A 22,691-nucleotide genomic window follows, 5' to 3' on the forward strand; every position below is an offset into this window, starting at 1 on the left:
TCTAATTCTGTTCTGAACTCCCCCTCCTTCAGGTTTTACATGACTGAATAATACAATGAGCTGAGGTTTTCTTGATGAATTTCCTGCATTGTGTAATAAACCCCTCCTTGTTCTGTTGTTCCCCTTGGGTAAACTGCACTCGCTCGCTGTGAAGTAACGTGTTAAATCCAGAGAGGTGAGGTGGGTATCATAAATAGAAAGGTTCAATTAAGCAACCCAGCGATATTCCCTGTGAAGCATCTCTGCCTCGTGCATGCAAAGACTATTCCCACGCCCTTTCAAAGCATGAACATCAAAGTATTCGCACACACACTTCCACTAATATCAACCAGTTGCTCTTTTCCATGCGAGCACAGCTCATCGACAATGAAATGAGCTGTTGTTCGGACCAAATATGGAGCAGTTTGGGATTTTATGTTTTAATCCACTATATTATTCATCCAGCTGAGTACAGTCAGTTCAATAAATGTACACAGAAGATTAATTTTCCTCTACTAGTCTCACAAAAAAATCAGTGTTCATTCTAAAATGAACACTGCTGCTGTTTCCGGTTCGCCCTGTCAGAAGAGGCACTCACATCGCCAAGGCTGTGTCCTCCAATTGATGTATTTTGCAACAGTTTATAAAAATGACAACATGATATACTGCCCGGGTGTAAAAATGTCTGACCTTGTTTGAACCTATCATAGGCCAGCTGAGGTTTTACCTTTTCATATGAGAGGTAAAGGGAGCAAGTGCATTTAGCAAGTCGTCACGGGCCAAGGTATGCTCACGACGTGCATATTCGATTTATTCAGTGCCGTATTCCCAATTTAAACAGGACTGGTCTGTTCAACACAATGAAAAGGTTTTAATTTTTAAACATTTTACAATTTTCTTGTTCGGTATTCACTAAGTAAGCAAACCACTGGCAAACAAACCGATCACAAACCACTTGGTTTGCAACTGACGATCACACACATTGCAACCTTGGCGTTTCTTTTAGGGCAGTGAGTCTCAAATAGATGGGGGGCGGGGAGCGATGCTGAAGGGGGGATCGTGTGACCCTGTGGAACACGTTTTTTATCCCGCCGTACTACAATAAAGTGTAATTGCACATCCTCTCCAGTAGTTGGCAGTGGCGCTTTCATTGCCCATTGTGCGCGGCGAATATTTAATCAACAGGTGTAGGTTTGTTTTGCAACGGGTTGGTGATGTGACGTGCAGTAAACAAACCCTTAGACAACATGAAGGAATTTTTAACAGAGATGAAAAGAAAGGTTGTGTTTTCTTTATGCTAACAAGGATACAATGTTATGGTGACCCAATTTGAGAGTCAATATTTTTTTCCCTTTAAAAAAAAAATTATTTGACAGTTTCCAATACGGCATACATAACACAAAGATAAAACGAACAACCTTACAGGGATTTGTGTTGTTGTTTTTGTGTGAATGTATTTAAAGCAGTGAATAATAACCGCAACAACTCCTTCTGGTTCTTGACATGCCATCACCCCCCATATAAACAAGGGCCCTTTTATACCATTAAAATGGATCAAATGAGGTCCACGACTCGTGAGGCAGTACTCTGGAGTCAGATATAAAAGAGAAAAAAAAAAACAAAATGGAAGCTCGGAGAAGAATTGGACAAGTTCTAACGAATTTATCGGAACCAAACAAGGTTGCCGCAATACAAGTGAATGGAGCGCTCGCTGAACTGCCGCTTTAAAGGGGAAGTCAAGCCCCAAAAACATATTTGTAATAAGACGTCCTATGTGCCTTCACTTGTCTAAACATGGTATTGTGATTAATTTTGTTTGTAGAATATGAGTTAAAAAGATTGTAGTGTTGGAGGAGTGTTGGGGAAGAGTTATGGAAGAGGTGCAAACCGAAGAGTATAAGACAACGCAGTATTGATGGAAAATCAAGGCAATTTACCCTTGAGGAATGCTTTTGGATGAAATAAACAAACAAATAAATGAATGAATAAAATAAAAGCTTCCAATAAGATTGACAATGGTGATGGAGTTGCTTTGGATGAGAGGACGCTTCGTCCTCGTAAAAGCTAGCATTTATTAAAAAGACGCTCCGCCTGCCTCACGTTGAGTGACATCATCTATTTTTCTAGACTGAGGACGCAATTACGGGAATATGTCATGTGAATGAATACACACACAGAAAAAAATTTGATTTTATCAAAAGAATTCCGAATTGAGCATTCAGACCAGTCTGAATGCAGCTTTAGAGATGTCGGTTGTTGTTGTTCCTATGGGTTCATTCAAGCTATGGCTAATTCGATCGAATAATCGGGTATTGGGAAAAAAAAAAAATTAAAAAATTAAAAATAAAAATACATTTGAAAAAAAAAGATATATATATATATACATATATATATATATATTTTTTTTTTGCTTGATTATGAATACACAAGACAAAAAAAACACATTTCCATTTTTCTTTCATTTTTAGATAATCAACATGTTATATAAAACTAAACTGTGCATAGCAGCACAATCTTTTCCTTTAAAATAGCTAGTTTATAAACAATCCAATCCAAAATAAACTTAGATAATTACAATGTTTCAAAGAATTTGATTGATTGAATACTGTATACATTTAACAATTCTTTTGCCCCTCCAAAAAAAAAATCATTAGGAAAACACTTCTCAGTTATTACAAAAAGAATCGTGATAAATATATATTTTTTCATAATCGAGCAGCCCGATATGGTCGAGTAGAAACAGCAGCGCTGGGTCGTACCGCTGTCTCCTGTGGGATCAGGAAGTCTGCCGACCCCCAACACCCACCCCCTCATGAGATAATGGGTTATAAATCAATGGCAGCCTCTCCTTTCCAGTAAGAGCGGTCTTTTCTAAAACCCACGTGTAGTTATGTGATTGCATTATTATTCAGTGTGTGTTCATGTGTAAGTGTGCGTCTGTCCTAGAGTGCAACGAATGCTGCATCAAAAGTGAACACTGCATTTTTGCTTGACAATTTGATCCTGTGACATGTAAATAAGTGGGTACGCAAGGCAGTAAAATATGCATCAAGCAATTTTTTCTGAAGACCCAGATTACTCGAGGACTCGTTTCACACTTAATTCCAGTTATGAATTTGCTTAAAGAATTCTGCCGAAACACGTTTCAAGTGATTGTTTATATTCTTCAAAAAGCCATGTTACACTTTTCGGGAGTACATTCATGACTGCTCAGTTTATGGAGCACAAAAGGTGAATGCAGGCCTTGAGCGAATGTATGACCAAAACAGGAGTGAGGGGAGGACAAAACGGTTTGGAGGCAGCAGAAAAAAAACAAGACAGTCACATCGCTGTCGGCACTTCAACAGTTAGTGTGAGTGATAATGTTGTCGTCTTAACCCTAATAAATACCCAAAAGACACATCTAAATTATTTTATCTTCAACCATTGACTATAGTAAAACAAAATAAAATTAAAATAAAAAAAGGGTCAAAATCTTGCCACTTTTTTTTTTTTAATCAATTTATTTTATTTTTTTTGGGGGGGGGGCAGATTGCGAACACACACACGTACAGACTCCCACCCATTTGCGATATGACCTGTTCAAGTATGTGTGGGAGAAAGTGAGTGAGCCAGCTCTCTTCTTCCATTTAAATACTAACCTCGTGACACGACAACAGCGAGGGGAAGGTTTGCAAAAGGAATGACCCCAGTGAGTATTGCCCCGAGGTTGTTTTGCCACAGCTGTGGTCCCCTTCCCAACGTAACTATGTCTTCAACCAGCTCACACCTTCTTAGATGATAGAACGTGTGACCGCAGACCTTGCACCAATCCTGAGAATGATGGGCATGAATACAATGTTTTGTGGCGTACTGTATGAACTATACTTCGAACAAAGTATTTGGACGGCACTGGGAAAAAAAAATAGGTCGGAAGAGTTTTCTTTCCTTGAGCATTTTCATATACTGGGGGTTTGCGCCATTGTGGGCGTGAACACAGCCAACAAGCTTCCCGGCCAATTGGATAAGGCACTTCTCATTCCCTTTATTATTGGAGTGCAAGAGGCAACACAGTCTTTGAAATTGCAAAAGTGGAAATAGAATCTCTGGAGTCCATGCCGAAGATCGAAGCATGAAAAATACAAATTTATTGCAAAAGGAATTGTAAGCAGACTCCCATGAGTGGATGATGTAACTGTGGCCAGAGCGAACACAGAACACCGCCGTGAAGTGGGCACTTGGATCCCACCTTGCATCTTGATTCTTCCTGTCATCGTGATTGTGACACGATTAATAATTCTAAATAAAAAATAGGATCTTTCCATTAGGTTTCATATATTTATGTGTCCAGTACGTCGAACTACTGAATATGAAATATGTATTAATTGCTATTATTAACATACTCATATTAACTGACTCACAAGTGACTCACAACTGAGCCAGCCAGCAGATGGATCCTAGTACCAGCAGGTAATTTAAATTTCGTTCATGTCATCCAGGTGTCGACCTAACAAGGTGCAGTCTTCTGCCACCAGGCCTCATTGTGTATTCATTTATGCCGCATTTACATATGTTACTGGAGGCCCTTATCTGGGAGCCGATTTAGGCCTGGGCAGGGCGTTTGCCTTACTGCTGGTGAGCCCTCTGATCGCGGCAGGGTCAAATACTCCGCCAAAGCCAATGGGGGGGGAGTTTGAGGGGGGGCGGGCGGGCGATGGTGTCACTGAATGCCTAGGAACCTGTCACTTTGTGTCAGTGTTAGCGTCTGCATGTGGCCTGCTCCCGCTTTGACTTCCAACAATTACAACAAGTTGGATTAAGGGGAGGAAACTTGTACTACTATTCCATCTTTCACAAAGCGCCTTTCACTTTAGATCATTAACATTGTGCTGATGAGAAAATATGTAAATTATATACTCTTAATACAGCGAAGTTTTTAAATCAGCCCAAAATGTAAAGAGACGAGTTCCTCTTCTAAGGGGGATTTTATGCTTTTTTTTTTTTGTAAGAAATGACATAATGGAAAAAAAAATCCTCGATCATTTGTATACAAATAGTCAGGTTTCCGGAATGCATGCTGACCTTCAAATTAAAATTGAAATTCAATTCAGAGTAAAGATGAAAATGTGCCTGAGAGCGAGCTTTTCTGAATTGTAAGGTCATTTTCATAAGAACTCCATGGAGTTTCTTCAACCATTGCTTGGCAGCTGCGCTGACTGGACAGCCACCATTATCAGCCACTATACGGAAGTACTATTTCTCCAAAGCCAAGAAGGTAATCAGAGCTACAGTGTTAGCACAGATCGGCATTAGCTAGCCGTGTTACCAGCAAAACCTTCTAGCCGCGGACACAAACTACTACATTTAGAGTACATGTACATTTCATCCCGGCATCTATATGTCCTGGTCAGATAGACAGACGCTAGCCAGTCGCATTGCACACAAAGACGAATGTGGGCGGAAACCGGAGTCCCCGGAAAAAACGCATGCAGGAGCCGGACTCGAACCCTGCACCTCTGTACAGTGAGGCAGACGTACTAACCAGTCGCCCACCGTGCCGCCACTCGTAAAATAAAACATGATAAATAAATTCGGGTAACGTGTGCAAAGATGCAAGGCATCAAAGGAGTGGATATAGCAAAATGAAAACGCAAAAGGCTTGAATTTCACGTGGCCCCCATTTGGCAAGTAGTTGTGGTGTTTTCAAAATTTTTTTTAGAATAATTACTACAGTCAAGTAAACAGCACTAGAGAAGATACGCACATTTAAAATTGAATGGGAAGTTTTCGGTTCCCTTTTAAAAAGCAGGCGATACTCATAAAAAAAGCATCAGATAAACTTTGAAGATTTTGCACCCTCCACAGACAAAACTTCCACTGGCCCAAGTTCACACGTTTGCCAAACTTGATTAAAGTATTTTGGAATAATCAATTTCCACAGAATGATTATGTGAGGTCATGTGAGGCATCCCGGTGCAGATCTTATCAGATGCTAGACGCTGTGTGTTAGTCTGTCTGTAGTGTTGTCCCGCTGCGGCTTCACATGGTCCCAGCAGCCGAGAGAGGCAATGTTTCGTGACACAGTTTCAGACTCGTAGTGAATAAATACTTAATTAAACCCAACAATGGTTGCCGGGTATTGTGACCGATTGAACTCTGACCATTTAAAATACATGTTGAGAAAAAGACACTTCGCATGACCCCTTCTCAGATTATACGGGCATGTCATGTTATATTTAACTTATGCAACTCAAGTATTGCGCTCACTTAACACTGTCATTATTGTCATTTTTTTTTTTTTTTTGGAACGCGCCATAACTGATGAAACAACTCATTCTCTGTTAGTCCACGCAAGCCCAGTTATTATTGCTGATAAGGATAACTAAAGAACTCTTACGAGAGCAGGTCAGCTCTATATATAGACTTTCAGCACCAGAGTGAGCCGTCACAGCCTGCTAATTGGGATCCATACGAAGTACAAAGTTTGAAGCCTTTCGCAGCGTTTCGGACCAATCTAATAACGAAATAATTGGCTGCACATTTTGAGCCCAGGTTTGACACTTGAAGGAGACAGTGAACGCCTTGTCAAAACAGTTTTGGGCACAAAGCCAAGCGTGTGAGCAGGCCTCCCCTAGCGCAGCAATTCAGTTATGCGAACAATCTGACGTGCCACACATGTTGGATGTCCGCATGAATTGGGGAGCTTTGTGGCATCAGTTTCAAGAAGATCTTATACCCAAGGGTGAGATTGGGGGATGGATAATTCATCTCTCAGCAACACTTTTTCCGCTGTGGTCTAAACTCTTAAGTCAAATGCCACGCTGGATTCAGGGCCGCTATCATGAAAATTTGTGCTCAATCATACCACACTCGCCGCCAGAATTAGCTCCTCGCCACACTGCACAGATGGCATCACTCGCGCTCATTACAAATGCTTCACATTCCCGTCCGGGCTGCCCGACCCCTTTCTTAATCCTAATTAGGAATGCAATTTCCACGCAGGCCTCTTTCCAGCATGATGAAAATAAATTTGTATGACTGCAGCATTGGATTATTGGGAACATTGCATCACGCCAAAATTTCGCTGATATTTGTGCGGCATGAAACTTGGGTCACAAATTGTAGTAACCGTATTTTCCAGACTATAGGATGCAAATTTTTGTCCTAGATTTTGAACCATGCAACTAATACATTGTTCCAGCTTTTCTGTGGATTTTTCTTTCACCGGTAGGGGCGCTCTATAGTTCAGACAAATAAGCTAAATAAATCATGATTTTTTTTTTTCTTGGGTCTGTTCTGTTCTAATTAGCAAAGTTGCTGCGGTGTCAAAAAGCGCTGTTTTAGAATCTGTTTATGTGCCTTTATGTGCATTCACAGTATAAAATCGTTCTGTACATACAGCAAACAACTCCATTTTTTTTCAACATTCAAAACTGTGGCTTATAGCCTGGCGCGGATTTTATAAAATTTTATTTATTTATTTATTTATTTTTTATTTTTATTTTTCTCTCCCAAAAAAGAGTTGCTGCGGCTTATATACAGGTATAGTCTTTATAGTTCGGAAAATACGGTAGATCCCTGGACAGTGAAGCTCAATCTGGTTAACACTTCTTTTTTCTTGGATGCAAGATATCATCAAATTGAATTTCACAATGTCAATATTAGTACGAGTAGCATGCATAAGTCTATGAGAGCAGATTTCCCCAACATTTAGTTGCCCAACTAGTGTGCGGAAATGTGAAAAAGTGAAAAAACATAACACGTAAGACAGTACAAGAGCGGCAATTTGTCTCATTAGTGATGACAGGTGCACCAATACATGAACTCTAAACTGGATACAAAACTTCTTTCCTTCAAAATCTCACACTTACTCACACAAAAATTTCAACGCCAACAATTTCAGTCCAGCAACGTAAACAATCTGCCAAAACAATGCAGATCAGAAGCTAATTGGGAGAAAAAGTTGTTAACACGAGTCGTTTTTGACGTAAAAATGGCCAATATGGACGGCAAATTGGAAAAGACGGAGGTTGCAGAGCCACTTTGCAGACATCAGCATGGCCTGTTGAGTGGAGACAGCCTCAATGAGCTAATGCTCAACTGACAACTGAACAATGCACACGCAAAAGCACACAACAGAGACATGTTGACATAGCAGGTCCAAAATGCTTAATCTGCCTCGCTTCCTGCGCGGGTTAAGGACGCCCGTTGAACTGAAAGGGTGCTTTTTGTCAAGCAACCATTGGGCACACAACAACTGTTCACACAACTCGGCTGATTTTAAATTCTGTTTTCATTAGTTGGGCATTCCGGCTCCATCAGATTCACTAGCTCATTGATTTAATTTGCCCGCATGGGCATTTTTCTCATGTCATCTCATTTAAGTTTAATGCATGCATGTCAACAGCAACGTAAAAGAGGGAACCAGATCCCTCAAAGCACACAAGGTTTTGGCTAAATCAACAATGTAAAAATATTAGTATAGCTGATGACTTTTCCCCATTTTAATACTATGTTCTTAGTTCTCTTATTTTATGTAAAACAAATTTTGCTCATCGTTTGCATTCGGGCATGAGGAAACCATTCAGGCTGTACTCGTGTGTTCATTAATATTATATGATGTTCATTAATATAGCGCATTTCACAACGACTGTAAAATGATGCAAGGGTTCTTCACTATATTGTACCTTCGTCAGAAAAAAAAAAGAGGACGCCAACTGATGCCATCGTTGACAGACACAACTCCGGGATTTAATCGGGGCTGTTACTCTTTTCAAAACAAGGCCCACTTAGACAACAAATGTGCACACAAGGACTTAAATAGTAAATAGTTTGTGAAGGCTTGCTGAGTTGTGGAATAGGGAATGTAATTTCAACAACAGCTGGGGAGGGAAACCATCTGAGGCTTCTGCGCACCTACCCCCCCCCACCCAGAACCACCTCCGACCGGAGCCGTGCTTCAATCACCTGCTCGGAGAGGAATACTTGATGGGTTTCCCTCTGAAATACCAGACTAAAACATTGGAAGTGTCAGATCTTGCCACCCAGTTAATCTTTGGGCCGTATTGTGAACGATGCCACCATGTGTGCACGTTCACAAGAAACAAAGGTAAAATGTCCAAACAAATTGTGCGCTACACAATGGACACTTGCATGACATGTCACGCCAGAACAGAGGACAGCTGACGACTTTAGTCAACTGCTGTCTTTACTCGTGCCAAACATAACTTTGAGTATGACATGTATGTGCTGCCATGTTGGATTTGAAGTTAATCAGGACAAACTTGAAGCCTCCAAGTATGAAAGTTCAAGATACAGTAATTGTGAACACGAAACAAAAAATGACGGCATATCTTGCGTTTATTTTCTCAACTACAGCACATTCGTTGCCGCGTGTGGAATACTCCATCAGTTATCATCCGTCGCGAGTCAGTGGGATGGGCTTGCGAGGAATATTCTGGCTGCATAGAATTCTTTGAGCGTGTGCTCAACACGCCCATCCCTAATAAGCCATGACTAATGCTAAAATGCTAAAAGATGATCTCAATCTTCTTAGAAGCATCTCTGACTCAGTTGCAAGTTAGACCTTGGGTTTGGATCCCAGAAGATCATAGCTGCTCCTCTCCTACAGGGAAACATTACGCTCACCCAAAAGGGAGTTGCCCACAGATGTGGACAGTCGTGATCTCTCTGTTGAGAATCAGAGATGAAACTGTAAAGTTGGACAGTTCCGTATGAGTAAGCCTTGGAGAGAGAGAGGGAGTGGATGATGGGGATTCATGACAATGGCTGCATGGAGGTCTTTTCGACACACCCATCAGCGGCACTGAGATGCAGATTTCCAGTGAAAGGGGAGGCTAATAAAAACGCACGATAAGTTTTCTTGCTCAAACCAGGATGTGCAAGTAATAACTGTGCAGAAACAGGATTCATGTTTGATGTGAGGAGTAAGAGAGTGTAAGTGTCGGCAGCAGGTTGTTCTTTTCTGTGATTCACTCATAAAAGCACAAACATCAGCTCAGAGTTAAAGGTGACCTTTCTGTTAAATGGCTTTTGTGAAACTGTTCTCGGAAGCTGAGGCATGATTGGTCGTTATCTGAGCCCTGAGCAACTGTGATGTCATTTTCAGTCGACAGCAAATGGCAAAATTTTAGCCATGTCAAAATGCTAATTCCTTACTAGAAACACTGCCCAGAGTGGTGATATCCGCCATTTAGCCATCTCCGAGCATTCCTTCTCTTTCCTACTCTCTTAGCCCCTCCCACTCCAAGAAAACGACGAGATGCGCACTTTTCTACATCCCAAAGTGAGGAGCCACCCCCGTATCGCGCCTGCAAACAAAACACCGCCCCAATTTTCTCGAGCAGGGGTGGGCAAACATTTTGATTGGTGGACCACAATGGGTTCTAAAATTTGACAGAGAGGCCAGACCAGCGGCAGATGGATGGAGTGTATTGGTAACCTTACCTCCGCGGAGAAAAAAAAATACATTTAATTTTACATACATTTACAACATAAACAAGCTTTATTCATTTAATTTTTTTTCCAAGTTTGGCGGGCCGGATTAAAACCTTTAACGGGCCCGCATAAGGCCCCCGGGCCGTAGTTTGCCCACACCTGCTAATGTTAGCTTTGTTGTCAAGCGCGATATGTCAGATGTAATTTGTTGTCTAAAAAAATTGGGTTGATTGTCACTTGTTTCGTGCTTTTTCTACATACTCAAAGTGCTTCACGCTGTTACCTCATTTCTGAGTATCGCAGTATCTTGTTCAAGGACGCTTTGATGTGTTGAAAATGGCCGAGTGTCGAACCCCCAACCTCTGGGTTGGAAGATGACCTCTCTACCACTGAGTCATGCCACCGCCTGTAGTTGACTGTGGAAAGCTTAAAATAGCACGATACGGACCTTTCAAAACATGTCGACGATGGTTACTAGTTAATCAGATTTGAAGTTGTATCCCAAGTAATGAATATTTGAAATCATGGGAGGTCCATGATAATAATGTGCTGTGATAATTATGGCTCTCCGAGGAAGCGTCTCCCTGCTGTAGACCAGTTTTTTAAGGTCATCTGTTTACGCTTTGCTAATGACCGTGGAATTGATGCTAAGTTGATGTCTCAATTAAAGTCCAAGAAGAGGAAATGGCATACGCGATAATGATCATTTGGACAATTACGCTGGATTGCAAGACATTAGTTTAATGTTTGAAATTGTTTTGGTAACTACAACAATTATAAGCTTTGCAGCAAACATAACAAATGGAATTCAAATCAGGAAATCCCTTCACACAGAAGTCTGTAGAACGTCCACTGTTTCACAGGGCGGTTCCTTCTTCCCGTTTTTCCAGTTAATGTCAATCTATGGCTAAAACCTCGTCAACTCAGAGTTATTAATTACCGTGATGACACGTGATAAACTGATAAACATAGGCTGGTGAAACCCACCCAAATAGCTTCCCTTTTCACTTTTGGTTTCTATGACACAGAAAGCAAGCAGACCCATACGCAAAGCCCCTCATTCTATTGGAGCTCAGACAGAGGCCAGCCACCATGCTACAAACGCATCGCCTATGTCTGGCATCCTGACAACTATTTGAAGCACTTACTTACCCCAAAGTATGCGCACACACGCACTCACCACACACACGTGGCAACAGCCCGGTGTGTGTGTGGTGAGCTGCATCTGAGCTTCTACTCATGCATGAGCCCCAGCACAGCCTAAAATGCAGACCATTCAGATTAGAGGTGATATTTCCTGACAGAATCAAGAAAGTCCATTAATGCCGCTTGCTATCAACAATTTATTCCTGTTCTATTCAACAAGTCTCTGAATGGAGGTTTTTGTTTTTCCAGAACATTGGAATCGTTTATAAGATGTGTGAAGACAACAGCTTGAGGGGCTAAGTGGTCTAATTTTCTTGAATGTTTGAATCATTTGACCAAAAAGGCAGTGGTACAAGGGAAAGAAACAATTCTGCCAATCCGGGCAGTTTGGGTCACTATTAAGCAATTTATTTGGTAAATTCAGTCCAAACTTCTCATTTCATATTGTCAAAGGCATATATATTTACTGTCGCTCACAAATGTCAAACTCAGGGCCTGTCTGGGTGCAGGATCTGGCCATGATACTCCGTACATATATATACACACACACACACACCCCCACACACTGTATGGAAAATGACCTGGGGTACCATGGCCAGATCTTGCACACAGGCCCAGAGTTTCAATTTTCAATTTCAGTCCAGCCTTTTCAGCCGCTGGTATGTTTTCCCAATGTCAGCCACTTTTTTATTGTCTTTCAATGACAGTCCATCTGGCTCCTTCTCCTTACTGGGCTTCTGTCTGCATTCACTAAGCAGGCCCTAAACACAAAATCAATAGTCGACCACACCTGACAGAATCCCAGGTGGGCTGTGTAAAGAAGCCCCAGAAAAGTACAAAATCAACTTCTTACAGCATTTGAATGGCCAGTCTAGGGTTCTTCAGATAAAGCAAAAGCAAACACAAATGCCATTGTTTGTGTTTTTAAAGCAGAATAATTAATTGCTCACTATTGTTGCACTTGTCTGCAGCTATCGTTTCCTAAAGGAAGACAAACGACGTTGCACTTAAAAGAAAAGCTTGAAGCTGTTCATGCTTAATTGTAAATGTCATCAAATATGTTTCTGTTTTCGCAGAACAAAAGCGCTTTGTTTTACATTTTGTTCCCGTAGTGTACACAATGTGAACCAAACAATGACCTTAAACACCCTAAAAAAAAATCCCTGGTTAATTGGCCCTCCCTTCACTGACGCTGACATATTCACTGGTCCATGTTAAAGCGATAAAACATACATATTACGGTTTTAAAGTTAGACTTCTTTGGCAGCTCTCAGCAATTTGATTTATTTGTCTATCATGGGTGGACTACAACAAACCCGGGAACGAGCATAGCCGACAAACACCGTGGCTATGGGCACATTCCCCTGAAGGGTGGACACGACTCCCATAATGAACTGGACTTTAGGTTTCGAGTGTGCCCAAGCATGGCACAGATTGCCTGGTGTGAGTGATTTGTTGTTGTGACTCACACACCAAAATGGGTCAGGGACATCCAACATGGAAACGTGTTCGTCTTGCTACTTTAAAAAAAAAACAAAAAACAGGTCACACACCTCTCCAGTCGTTGTCCACTGCCTAACAGTTTGAGAATCACTGGTTTATAGCAACCTCTCGTTTGTTGTTCATTGCTTCCATCATATGGGATCATGTGCTCTACAGTACATCTTTGACCAAAAATAGAAGCTGGCATCTGGTTTCTATCCCGTTGGAAACACCGTCAAACACGTTTTGGACGCCAACATGAACCAAATTCTAAATATTGGTGTAGATTATTACTCTGCTCAGATGTGGACTCTTGTTTCAACACTTGACCGAATCTGCTCGCAAACTGCACTTGAGTTAATGTTCCAGAGTTGTACAAAGTGTTAGCCTTATTATACTCTTGAAGACACACACTCACACACACACACACACACACCCACAGACATCATTAATAACTCATTTAAGATTTCTGCATCATGCCTAACCCCAAGCCCTGAACTACACCGTCATTGCCAAGTGTGGATGTACTGAGTCATTCATTTGCGCAATGAAGTCAGCGATGATGCTTTGAACATATAATTTGTGCCCCTCAGGAGCTCTCTCGCAAAACTATTATGAAATATGTGCTTAATGATGTAGCATCCAAGCCCTTTATTCTAAATGAGTCGCCAAAAATTACTTTCATGGTCGTCACAGCATGCACTAGATGTCCGATTGTTATGATCAAAGGCCATTAGAAAGCCAAATGAAATTTCTGAAATGTCCTTTGGAGTATGTGTTGTGTTTCCTACCATTCTAGTTTTGTCATTACTCTTTTTAATGTGTTTACAGGGTCAATGCTGTCTGTTGTTTTTCCTTCTGAATTCAGTTTTTTTTTTTTCCATTAATATTTTTTACCTCATTCAATCCGTAAGATATAGACATACATTTTCAAAAACGTAGTCCCCACCTCCCAAAGACGTATTTATACGTTGTATCCATTTTATTTTTTTTTTTTGCATCAAAGCTCCTTGTTTTTATAGCATTAGAACACAATATTCTTTTGGCCTCGTAAAATCAATCAAAATCCAGAAAAACGCTGGGGTTTCCTCTCGTGAAAATTTCTGTGATTAAATGAGTTAAATGTTTCCAGGGAAATTGTGTGTGACCAGACTAGAATCTACGGCCTCTCGCCCGAAGTCGGCCGGGATTGAGTCCAGCAGACCAATGACCCTGATGAGAATTAGCAACAAAGAAAATTAATGGATGGATGTTTTTTGAGAGAAGTCATTTTCCAGACGTATCATCAAAGACCCCATTTCCCGGTGGGCCCAATGGTTTGGAATAAACTTGTGATGAACACCTGAGCTTGTCCGAGGTCTTCTTTACGGCTATTTTTAGACAGTAATTGCACTTTTCATTACTATAGGATGGTAAACAAAAGATGACTCCAGAGCCACTATCTGGTGATGACTGTTAGTGTGAAAGTCTTTGAGGGCAACGCTGGCTAAGATCCGTGTAGTTCATTGCCTCAGCCTTGCCGTTAATGAAACAGCTAATTAGTTTACTAACCGCCAGCTTCCCGATGTTTGATCAATGGTGGCCGATGTACTGTTGGTATGCAGTAAACACACAAGCAGGATTGACTGTGCTTCCACCCTCAAGGGAGCATGTGACCCTCGATAAATATCATCAAACAGGAAGTCATTTGTGTGCCGTTCTTGCATATGGTCGTGATGATCCAGTGGCCTAAATATTGAACATTTATATTGTGTTGAAACAAAATAGCTACTAGCACCGGCCTGCGTACTGGGCATGTGCCATGATTCCAAATCCTTATCCTAAACAGGACAACTATAAGCTTTTCTTTTGCCATAAGCACCGGTATATATTAATTCAGTATATCTTGAGAAAACATTCCCGTTCAATACCATCGTGCTCTTTTTTAATGGCGTTAAATGTCACTTGCGATTGTTTATGGTTTTTTGACACGCTGGTCTTCTTGAAATTTGAAACAGGTACCAGCGTGTGCCATTTTGGGAACATGACCGCGTTTAGGCCAAGGTGAATATGTGAGCATGAATGACTAATCTAAATAAGTCAGATTACATGAACAATGCACGGCAACATTCTTCCTTAACGACAAAAACAACTGACATGGATAAGAGCAACGGGAAAAGTAACAGACACCTTTAACAGATAAGTAGAAATAAAATCTCGAGAAACACAAAATAAACAAATAGTTCATCTTTTTGATTGGCGGGCCACAATGGGTTCTAAAATTTGACAGACGGGCCGGACCAGGAGTGGATGGAGTGTTTTGGTAACCTCACCGTAGAAAATTTTAATTTTAAATGAAAGTGAACAAAAGCATTACAACAATATATATGTCTTTGAAAACCACCGTATTAAGAAAATAAAACATTAACAAGGTTTAGTCATTTAATTTTTTTCAAGTTTGGCGGGCCGGATTAAAACGTTTAACGGGCCGCATGTGGCCCCCGGGCCGTAGTTTGCCCACGCCTATTGTAAAGGATCTAAAATCAATAAAAAACGTTTTCAAAACACATTGTATTACTTGCTTTTTAACATCAACATCTGCTGTATGTCACCATGAATTAAATATTGTAATAAAAGCAGAAGACTGTGCTGAATTCTTGTCTGAGTCAAGTTAACAATGATTTCTGCCTCAGGATGTACATGATCACACCAGGCATGTTTTATAAATGCCTTCATTTGGAAACACGGCTGAGCTTTCTTCACAGCGACTCCTCCTTTCTGCTATAGAGGCAAGCTCGTCAGCAGGGCTGCCTTTTATCTTTCAGGCAAACAGGTGGCTAAGATTGTTCCACATTATGGAGGAGGTTTTCAGGCTCCATGTGTTTTCGATTTGGAATGTTACATTTGCTTGCATGGACGCTCAGGTTTGGGAGGGACGCTGTAGATATTTCTGGTGACGCCTGCCTGCGCCACTGCTTGAAACACCTCCACCCACTCCTGCTCAGCTGTTTCAGGCAATTCCAGAGTAAGCAGCACATGTGCCACTTTGACTTTATACTGGGCCGGGGGCCACAATAGAACGATATTTATGAGGGCCTTTGAGGGATTTATGTGATCAGTCACAAATCATCAATCAGCAACTTTGTAAAAATTTGAGTGAGCAGTACTCTGAAATGGTAAGTCCCCAAAAACCATTCCTTTCTCGCGGTGACATCTGAGCCGAGAGCAAAATGTCAATATGCCAGAGCCGACTCTCACTCAGGGATTTCTGATATGAATAACTCCTGACTTGTAACAAACAAATGCAAGCGCATCAAGGGACTTCTGTTTGTCTGCAGCCCGATAATTCTTGTCTGTTTACTCTCTTACAGTGAAATGTCAGACTGTATGTGACTTGCCCATAGCGGGCATTACGTGCCATTCAGAGTGTCCTCCAAACATTTGCTCACAAGCTTTGGGTGGGTCAGGAAACATCTGACAACATACGGCTCCTAAGGGAGCGACTATCAGCAGTTATCTTAGGGGCTATTGACTTCTGTCTCGCCAAACGGCTGCACCACACATGCCAAACAATGAGAGAAGTGTCAACCCTTGGCTTGATTTTGGACAAATGTTGGAAGACCGTGTTTGGTAGCGGCATTCCAAGAGAATCTCAGGAATGTGTAGATTTGAGAGAGTCCTGTGAGAGGGAAGCTGTGTTGAGTGATGAAATGGTTTATCAATGGAGTACATACAAACAAACATCTAATGGACAGTTATCTTATCACTCAGATAAAGAGATGGCTCCAATTGGATTTTGTTGTTATCCATGAGTGAAAACAAAGATAAAGCGGAGCCACGCGGGTGTGGCAATTATCCAGGAATAAACTAAATCAAATCCTGCTCTTCACAGCATCTTGAGTCAAATATGGTGCATCAGTGAGGAAAACGGAAGCGATGCAGGTGTTTCCTATAGACCGGGCGTGGGCACACTACGGCCTGGGGGCCACATGCGGCCCATTTAACGTTTTAATCCGGCCCGCCGAACTTGGAAAAAAATAAATTAATTAATAAACCTTGTTGATGTTTTATTTTCTAAATACTGTGGTGTGACAAAGACATATATTTTGTTGGAATTCTTTTGTTGACATTCATTTCAAATTTAAATGTTTTTTTTTTTTGTTTTCAGATGAGGTGAGGTTGCCAAAACACTCCATCCATCTGCGCCTGGTCCGGCCCCTCTGTCAAATTTTAGAACCCATTGTGGCCCACCAATCAAAACGTTTGTCCACCCCTACTATAGACAGAGTCAAAGTTATGTGCTCAAAGTTTGTATTTGATCAATATTAATCCACTCGGAGCATCTTCCAAGGTCTCACATATTTTTGCGACACTCTTGGCAAAGACAAAGCATCTTTTTGGGGGAGAATATTAGAAGTAAAACTTCTCAGATGTAGCCAACAATGTAAAATGTCAATGCATTCCATTAGGTCGGATTGGAAAGTCTGCTGTAAGCATGTGCACTTAAAATAACAATGGCCTGTGTCTTCTGCTCTGTTGACAGATGACTAGGATGATATTTACAGCTATGTTCAGTCACGTTGACTTTAGCCTTCACTTGGAATAGCTGAGGCTACGTGGCCGTTATGCGGATAGAAGCCCATAGAATGCAATTTAAATTTCCACCTAAAAGACACATCGAACATCAAAGCTAAATATCACAGCATTGTGTAACCTAAAGAAAAACACATCCACATGATAAATTCTGAAGCTGCATGACCCCCCAAAACAAATGTATTTCAATTAGCAGTGTCATCATGGCCTATCAGTGCCTATTAGTATTTCACAACACAGCCTTTAGCCCGCTTCAATCTAGACAGATTAATGCTGTTTCTAAAGACACAGGCAATGCTGGCTCAGAGCCAGCCGACCACATGGCTAAGCCCCTGTCCAAGCAAGACAAAAGAACTTCTTAAATCTTCACCAGCTCACTGCTTCTTGTGAAAATGTCAATTGTACTACTACCATGCCTTGTCGCTGATTTATTTGAGAGGGAACACTAGCAAATCTACTGACTAAAACCCCCATAGCTTCAAGTTATGCAATATGGAGTATACAGTAAGTTTCTGACTCACAACAAAATTATATTTATCGTAGAAAAACAAATTTCACCAAAAGCTGCACTGTAATTAGGATTAAACCATTCATACACGTGAAAAATCTCCTGAGGTTCTCATGTCTGCACTTTGATTGCTATTTTGGTCCCACTCATGCCTCTAAACCTGTGTCCAAGGGTAAGGCAGAGAAATACAATTCATGCCAAACCGTGTTAAGTTTGCACAGCTATTTATCAACTAAAAATTAAACTTACGTAAAGGGCAGTATAAAACAACGTTTTGCATTGTTTTATTGGGGCTGCAAAACTGCTTAGCACAAACGACTTCGTTTGACAACTGCACCAACACAAAAAGACGCTCACTTGTTGCTGATGTTCCTGCTTGGTCACAACTAAATCAGCCTAGACGAAAAAAAAAAAAAAAAAAAAAAAAGGTCACGTGATCTACCCAGATTCTCAGAACGGCTGCACAAGTATACAGCAACAAGTGGCTCATTTAACGATGAGTCATAAAAAGCCACGAGGCTACTGATAAAATGAGTTTCCTGTAATATTTCTTTCGAAACTGATCGATGATACGCCAGCGCTCATCTCCACAGGTGTGCGTTCATCACTTGCAGCTGTATGGCTGATAAAGCGGCGATAAGAGAAACGGTTCTGTTCAGTCGTTCGGTTGTGTTGCGCTTTCAAAGAGTTCACATAGGAGAGCGGGTGGGGGGGGGGCGAAAGGAGGGAGGGCAGGGGACACTGGCCTGACTCCTCCCGCGGACAGCCTGCTTTATTCAGCCGGCAGGAAAAACCGTTATCTCGCATCACTACTTCGAACATCGCCGCGGCCCCACAGCCACGCTAAATAGTTAACGGCACGTCCACAAATCATGTTTAATTCACAAGCACCGAGGCGTCCTTTGAACTTAAAAGACTGAAACTTTTTCCCCCCAAAAGTAAGAAAAACGCGATGGGGTGCACACGCTAGAAGTGATGACAGCGTTTATGTAGCGTGCGATGCGAACGCGAGGAGGCTTACGGTTAAATGCGACGGAACGGCAGACTGCGAGAAAAACGATGGATTGGTTGAACTGGTCAAATAAAAACACTCGACCTGCTTACTTAGTATTCTGTCCGCTAAATGCACCAAAATGGCGACTTTATTTATCATATATTGTTAAAAAAAACACTACTCAACCCGTCTCTTTTCGGAGATAGAGAGCTTCTCGTCGGTCTCGTAAGAGTTTTAGTGTTGAACGAACCTTGTGACACGGTTCTCTCTTTTAAGTCCACCGCTGAACCGAAAACACGTCCAAACTGGGACAGAAGTAAACTACACTTAACTGACGTGCTTCGCGGTGAGAAAAAGAAACACATGTGAGCCTACTGCATTGATTTTTTTTTGTACTTACAGTGAGTTGAGAGGAGCGTCAGGAGGCAAGCCAGACGTGCTTTCGCCATCTTGGAGTCGATGCTATGCTCGCTTTGCCCGGCAGTACATGCGCAAAGTAGCCTAAACAGATTTGGCATCGGATTGAGAGAGAGAGAGAGAGAGAGAGAGAGAGAGAGAGAGAGAGAGAGAGAGAGAGAGAGAGAGAGAGAGAGAGAATGGGTGGGTTGAGCACAGGGGGAGGGTGTGAGCGGTATTATAGTAGGTTACCATAGCTACCGGAAAGCATCAGTCAAGTTGCCAAGAATTTAGAGTTGATACGACGAGGGAGGGTTTTGTTTTGTTTTACTACTGTGGCCTTGTGCTGCGTTGCAGTTGCGCCGGAGGGAGAGCAGAGCCCAGTGGGGGGAAAAAAGCGACTGGAACTTATCCTGACTGGGATTTCCAACACGCGCAACCTCTGACGCAGAAGAGTGTCTGCTATCTATCCAAAGAGACGAAAATAAAGTGGAATGTAAATGCAAAAGTACAGCCAAGTGTTGACCAATCAGCTTTCTCCAATCCTTTGTGTCTTATCCAGGTGTTCCTCATTGACTCATCAATTTGTTTGTAACGCGTTCCCTGTTTCTTTTCAGTCACGTCTTGTTGCTTTTTTTTGTTTCTTTTTCCAAGTGAAGTTTTCCTAGTGTTTGTTTAGTTACCATGTTGTTTTGTACTTTAATATCTTTATTGATTCCTAGTTCCTTATTTGCCTTTTTTTCCCCTTTACTTTAAATTCCACTTCTAGTTACTCCTGCCTCGCTTTGGTGCATTTGGGTCCTCCTCCCCGTCAACCAAATCCTGACCCAAATGCTCTATTTAATCCATAAATATGTGAACAGCAGTCATCAAACCTTCTGAATCACAGTATTGGAAACTTGGCAGGGTGGTCGGATCGACAAACGGATAATATATTACCAGAGGAATGACGGCGCAATAACTACTCACAACCTGTCTCACGTGGTAAGGTAAGAACTTTATTACAAAGAATCAAAGGAGCGTTGTAAGAAACATGCATGCTATACAGCAACAACGGCACTTACTTAAAATTAAGTTCACATTGTTTGAAATTGATACCTAGGCCTAGTCTTTCATATTGAATTTTGCCATCATTTCCTTCAGTTCAGTCAATACTGTAGCATTGCTTGTAGCGATAACCAAGTCATTAACCCATATGATCACTTTCAGCGTTGTTCAAAACAGGGAACTAAATATGTGTAGAAACGTTGAAAGCGAAAAACTGTGAAAAGCATCAATACATTTTTAATATTCTTGCTGTTGCCAAATGCATTTGGGAAATAGCAGCCTAATTATTACGGCGAACCTTTGGAACATGTAGTTGAATTAATATCATTGTAGTTACAACGAGCCACTAGACAGAACACTCATCAAAATATATATATTCAAAATAAATAATCAATAAATGACACAAAAGGATTCTAAATATTTCATTTGAAGTCCTGAGTCATTTACGGTCCAGCTGGTAAACGTTCGATTTCATATGACACCATTGAGGAACTTTACGACTTCCGCGGAGGATACATCAGTTGTCTCTCAATTTAAGACAATTGCGACTTCGCTTAATCTAGTGCAATGAGAACGACTTTAGGCTCACGTTAAATGTTTTGAGGAGCTCGGACCGTTAAAAGATATGAGAAGAGCCCATGGTGCGTATCACACTGGAGGAAGCCAAGGAGAGAGTTGTCTAATAAAAAAATCAGAGACAAGCATGTTGACGGGAAGCTGTTTGATGTCCCTCTGACTACAGTTACCCATATAATTCAGAAATTTAAGATCCACAGAACTGGGAGCAACCTCCCAGGACTTGGCCGCAAGAGGAAAATGAAGAGACAGATAATGAGTATGGTAACAATAACAGACGATAAGAAATTAAAGGTGAACTCCAACGTCAATGTACATCAGTGTCAGATTGTACCATCCATCATTGTTCAGGCCCAAAGTGGATGAGGATGGTATAAATGTTAAAAATAAATCATTACAAAAATGAACAAATTGCAAGTTGACAAAGCTTCTGAGTAAATGTCCTGTGGAGAGATGAGACGAAACTGGAACGTCTTCGCTAGACACATCAGCTCCCTGTTCAGTGGCAGTAGTGAGGTACAGCAAGAAAAAAAAAAGCACTGGCTTTGTTATGAAACATGGAGGATTTGTTATATTCTGGGGCTGCTATCTGGTCTATTTCCGTGCCAAGCTCAGTCTAACTGCGAGCCTTCTTTCATTTGGTATTTGCTACAAGAATTGGGCGATTGCGCCTTTGTGCACCGTTGGAAATCGTCTTTTCCCAGATAATCGTCGCGGCATCCCTCATTAGCCTCAAAATCAATAAGGTCGGAAGCAGGTAAACTGCAAGATCGCCCCTTGCTGATGATGTAGTCGCTGCTTTTTTAGTCACATTCTTTTTGAGATGTACTTTTTTCTAATTTGAACTTCTAAATTAAATGGTCTCTCCTACTACGGGATCCAGTTGTGTATTCCGGGCTCGCTATAAAATGGTCACTTAACCATTTTTCATGGCTGTGATTTATAGTGCTGTTGAGGACTATTGCCCACTCTTATTGGACTCCTCTGAGAGGCACTATATCTGATTCTTCCCAGAGGTCTGCTGGCCTTATTCTCAAAGACAGCATTCAAAGTACAGTAAATTCTGATTGACTCCTTCCTCAATAATGTTATAATCGTGGACGTCTGCTTGACAAGAATCCCATCCCATTGACATATAAACAACAAAGATTTTACTCCCAGATCCTTATAAACCTTCCCGCCGAACAATTTATTGACATCAAATCCCCCGCAGGACATACAGCTTCACATTTTCACGATATGCATCATTATCTCCGGCCATGCACGTAATGCCGAGATGCATCCATCTGTCAGTTTGTCAATATTCTCGCTGACATCTGAGATGGTTGCAATGTCCAATTGCACACTTCAATACTGTGAACATTTGAATGTCTAAAAATACATCTATCTCTAATTAAGCTCACGTGCATTTGAACCGGTCTGCATAATACATGTTAATTTGTTATTCATGTAAGACACTGAAATGAATCAGGTGCTGTAATTTTAACCTCCGTTTTCCCTTAAGGCGCTGCTATCTAGGTTTGCATTAAAAGTCGGTGATGACAAAATAAACTA

General features: G+C 41.3%; 1 protein-coding gene across 1 annotated transcript in view; it reads right to left on the minus strand.

Moving 5' to 3' along the window:
* The window catches only part of jam3b (junctional adhesion molecule 3b), a 29,835-nt gene extending 10,178 nt beyond the window's left edge, over positions 1-19,657 (minus strand). The window contains exon 1 of the mRNA XM_088279685.1: positions 19,519-19,657. Coding sequence (XP_088135811.1) covers positions 19,519-19,636 — 118 coding nt within the window. The 5' untranslated portion in view covers positions 19,637-19,657. The remainder of the gene's footprint in view (positions 1-19,518) is intronic.
* Positions 19,658-22,691: the final 3,034 nt, after the last annotated feature.

The sequence above is a fragment of the Idiotropiscis lumnitzeri genome, chromosome 17 (genome assembly GCF_059441095.1).
Source record: "Idiotropiscis lumnitzeri isolate Australia: NSW breed Sydney's pygmy pipehorse chromosome 17, RoL_Ilum_1.0, whole genome shotgun sequence".
NCBI classification, from domain to species: Eukaryota; Metazoa; Chordata; class Actinopteri; order Syngnathiformes; family Syngnathidae; genus Idiotropiscis; species Idiotropiscis lumnitzeri.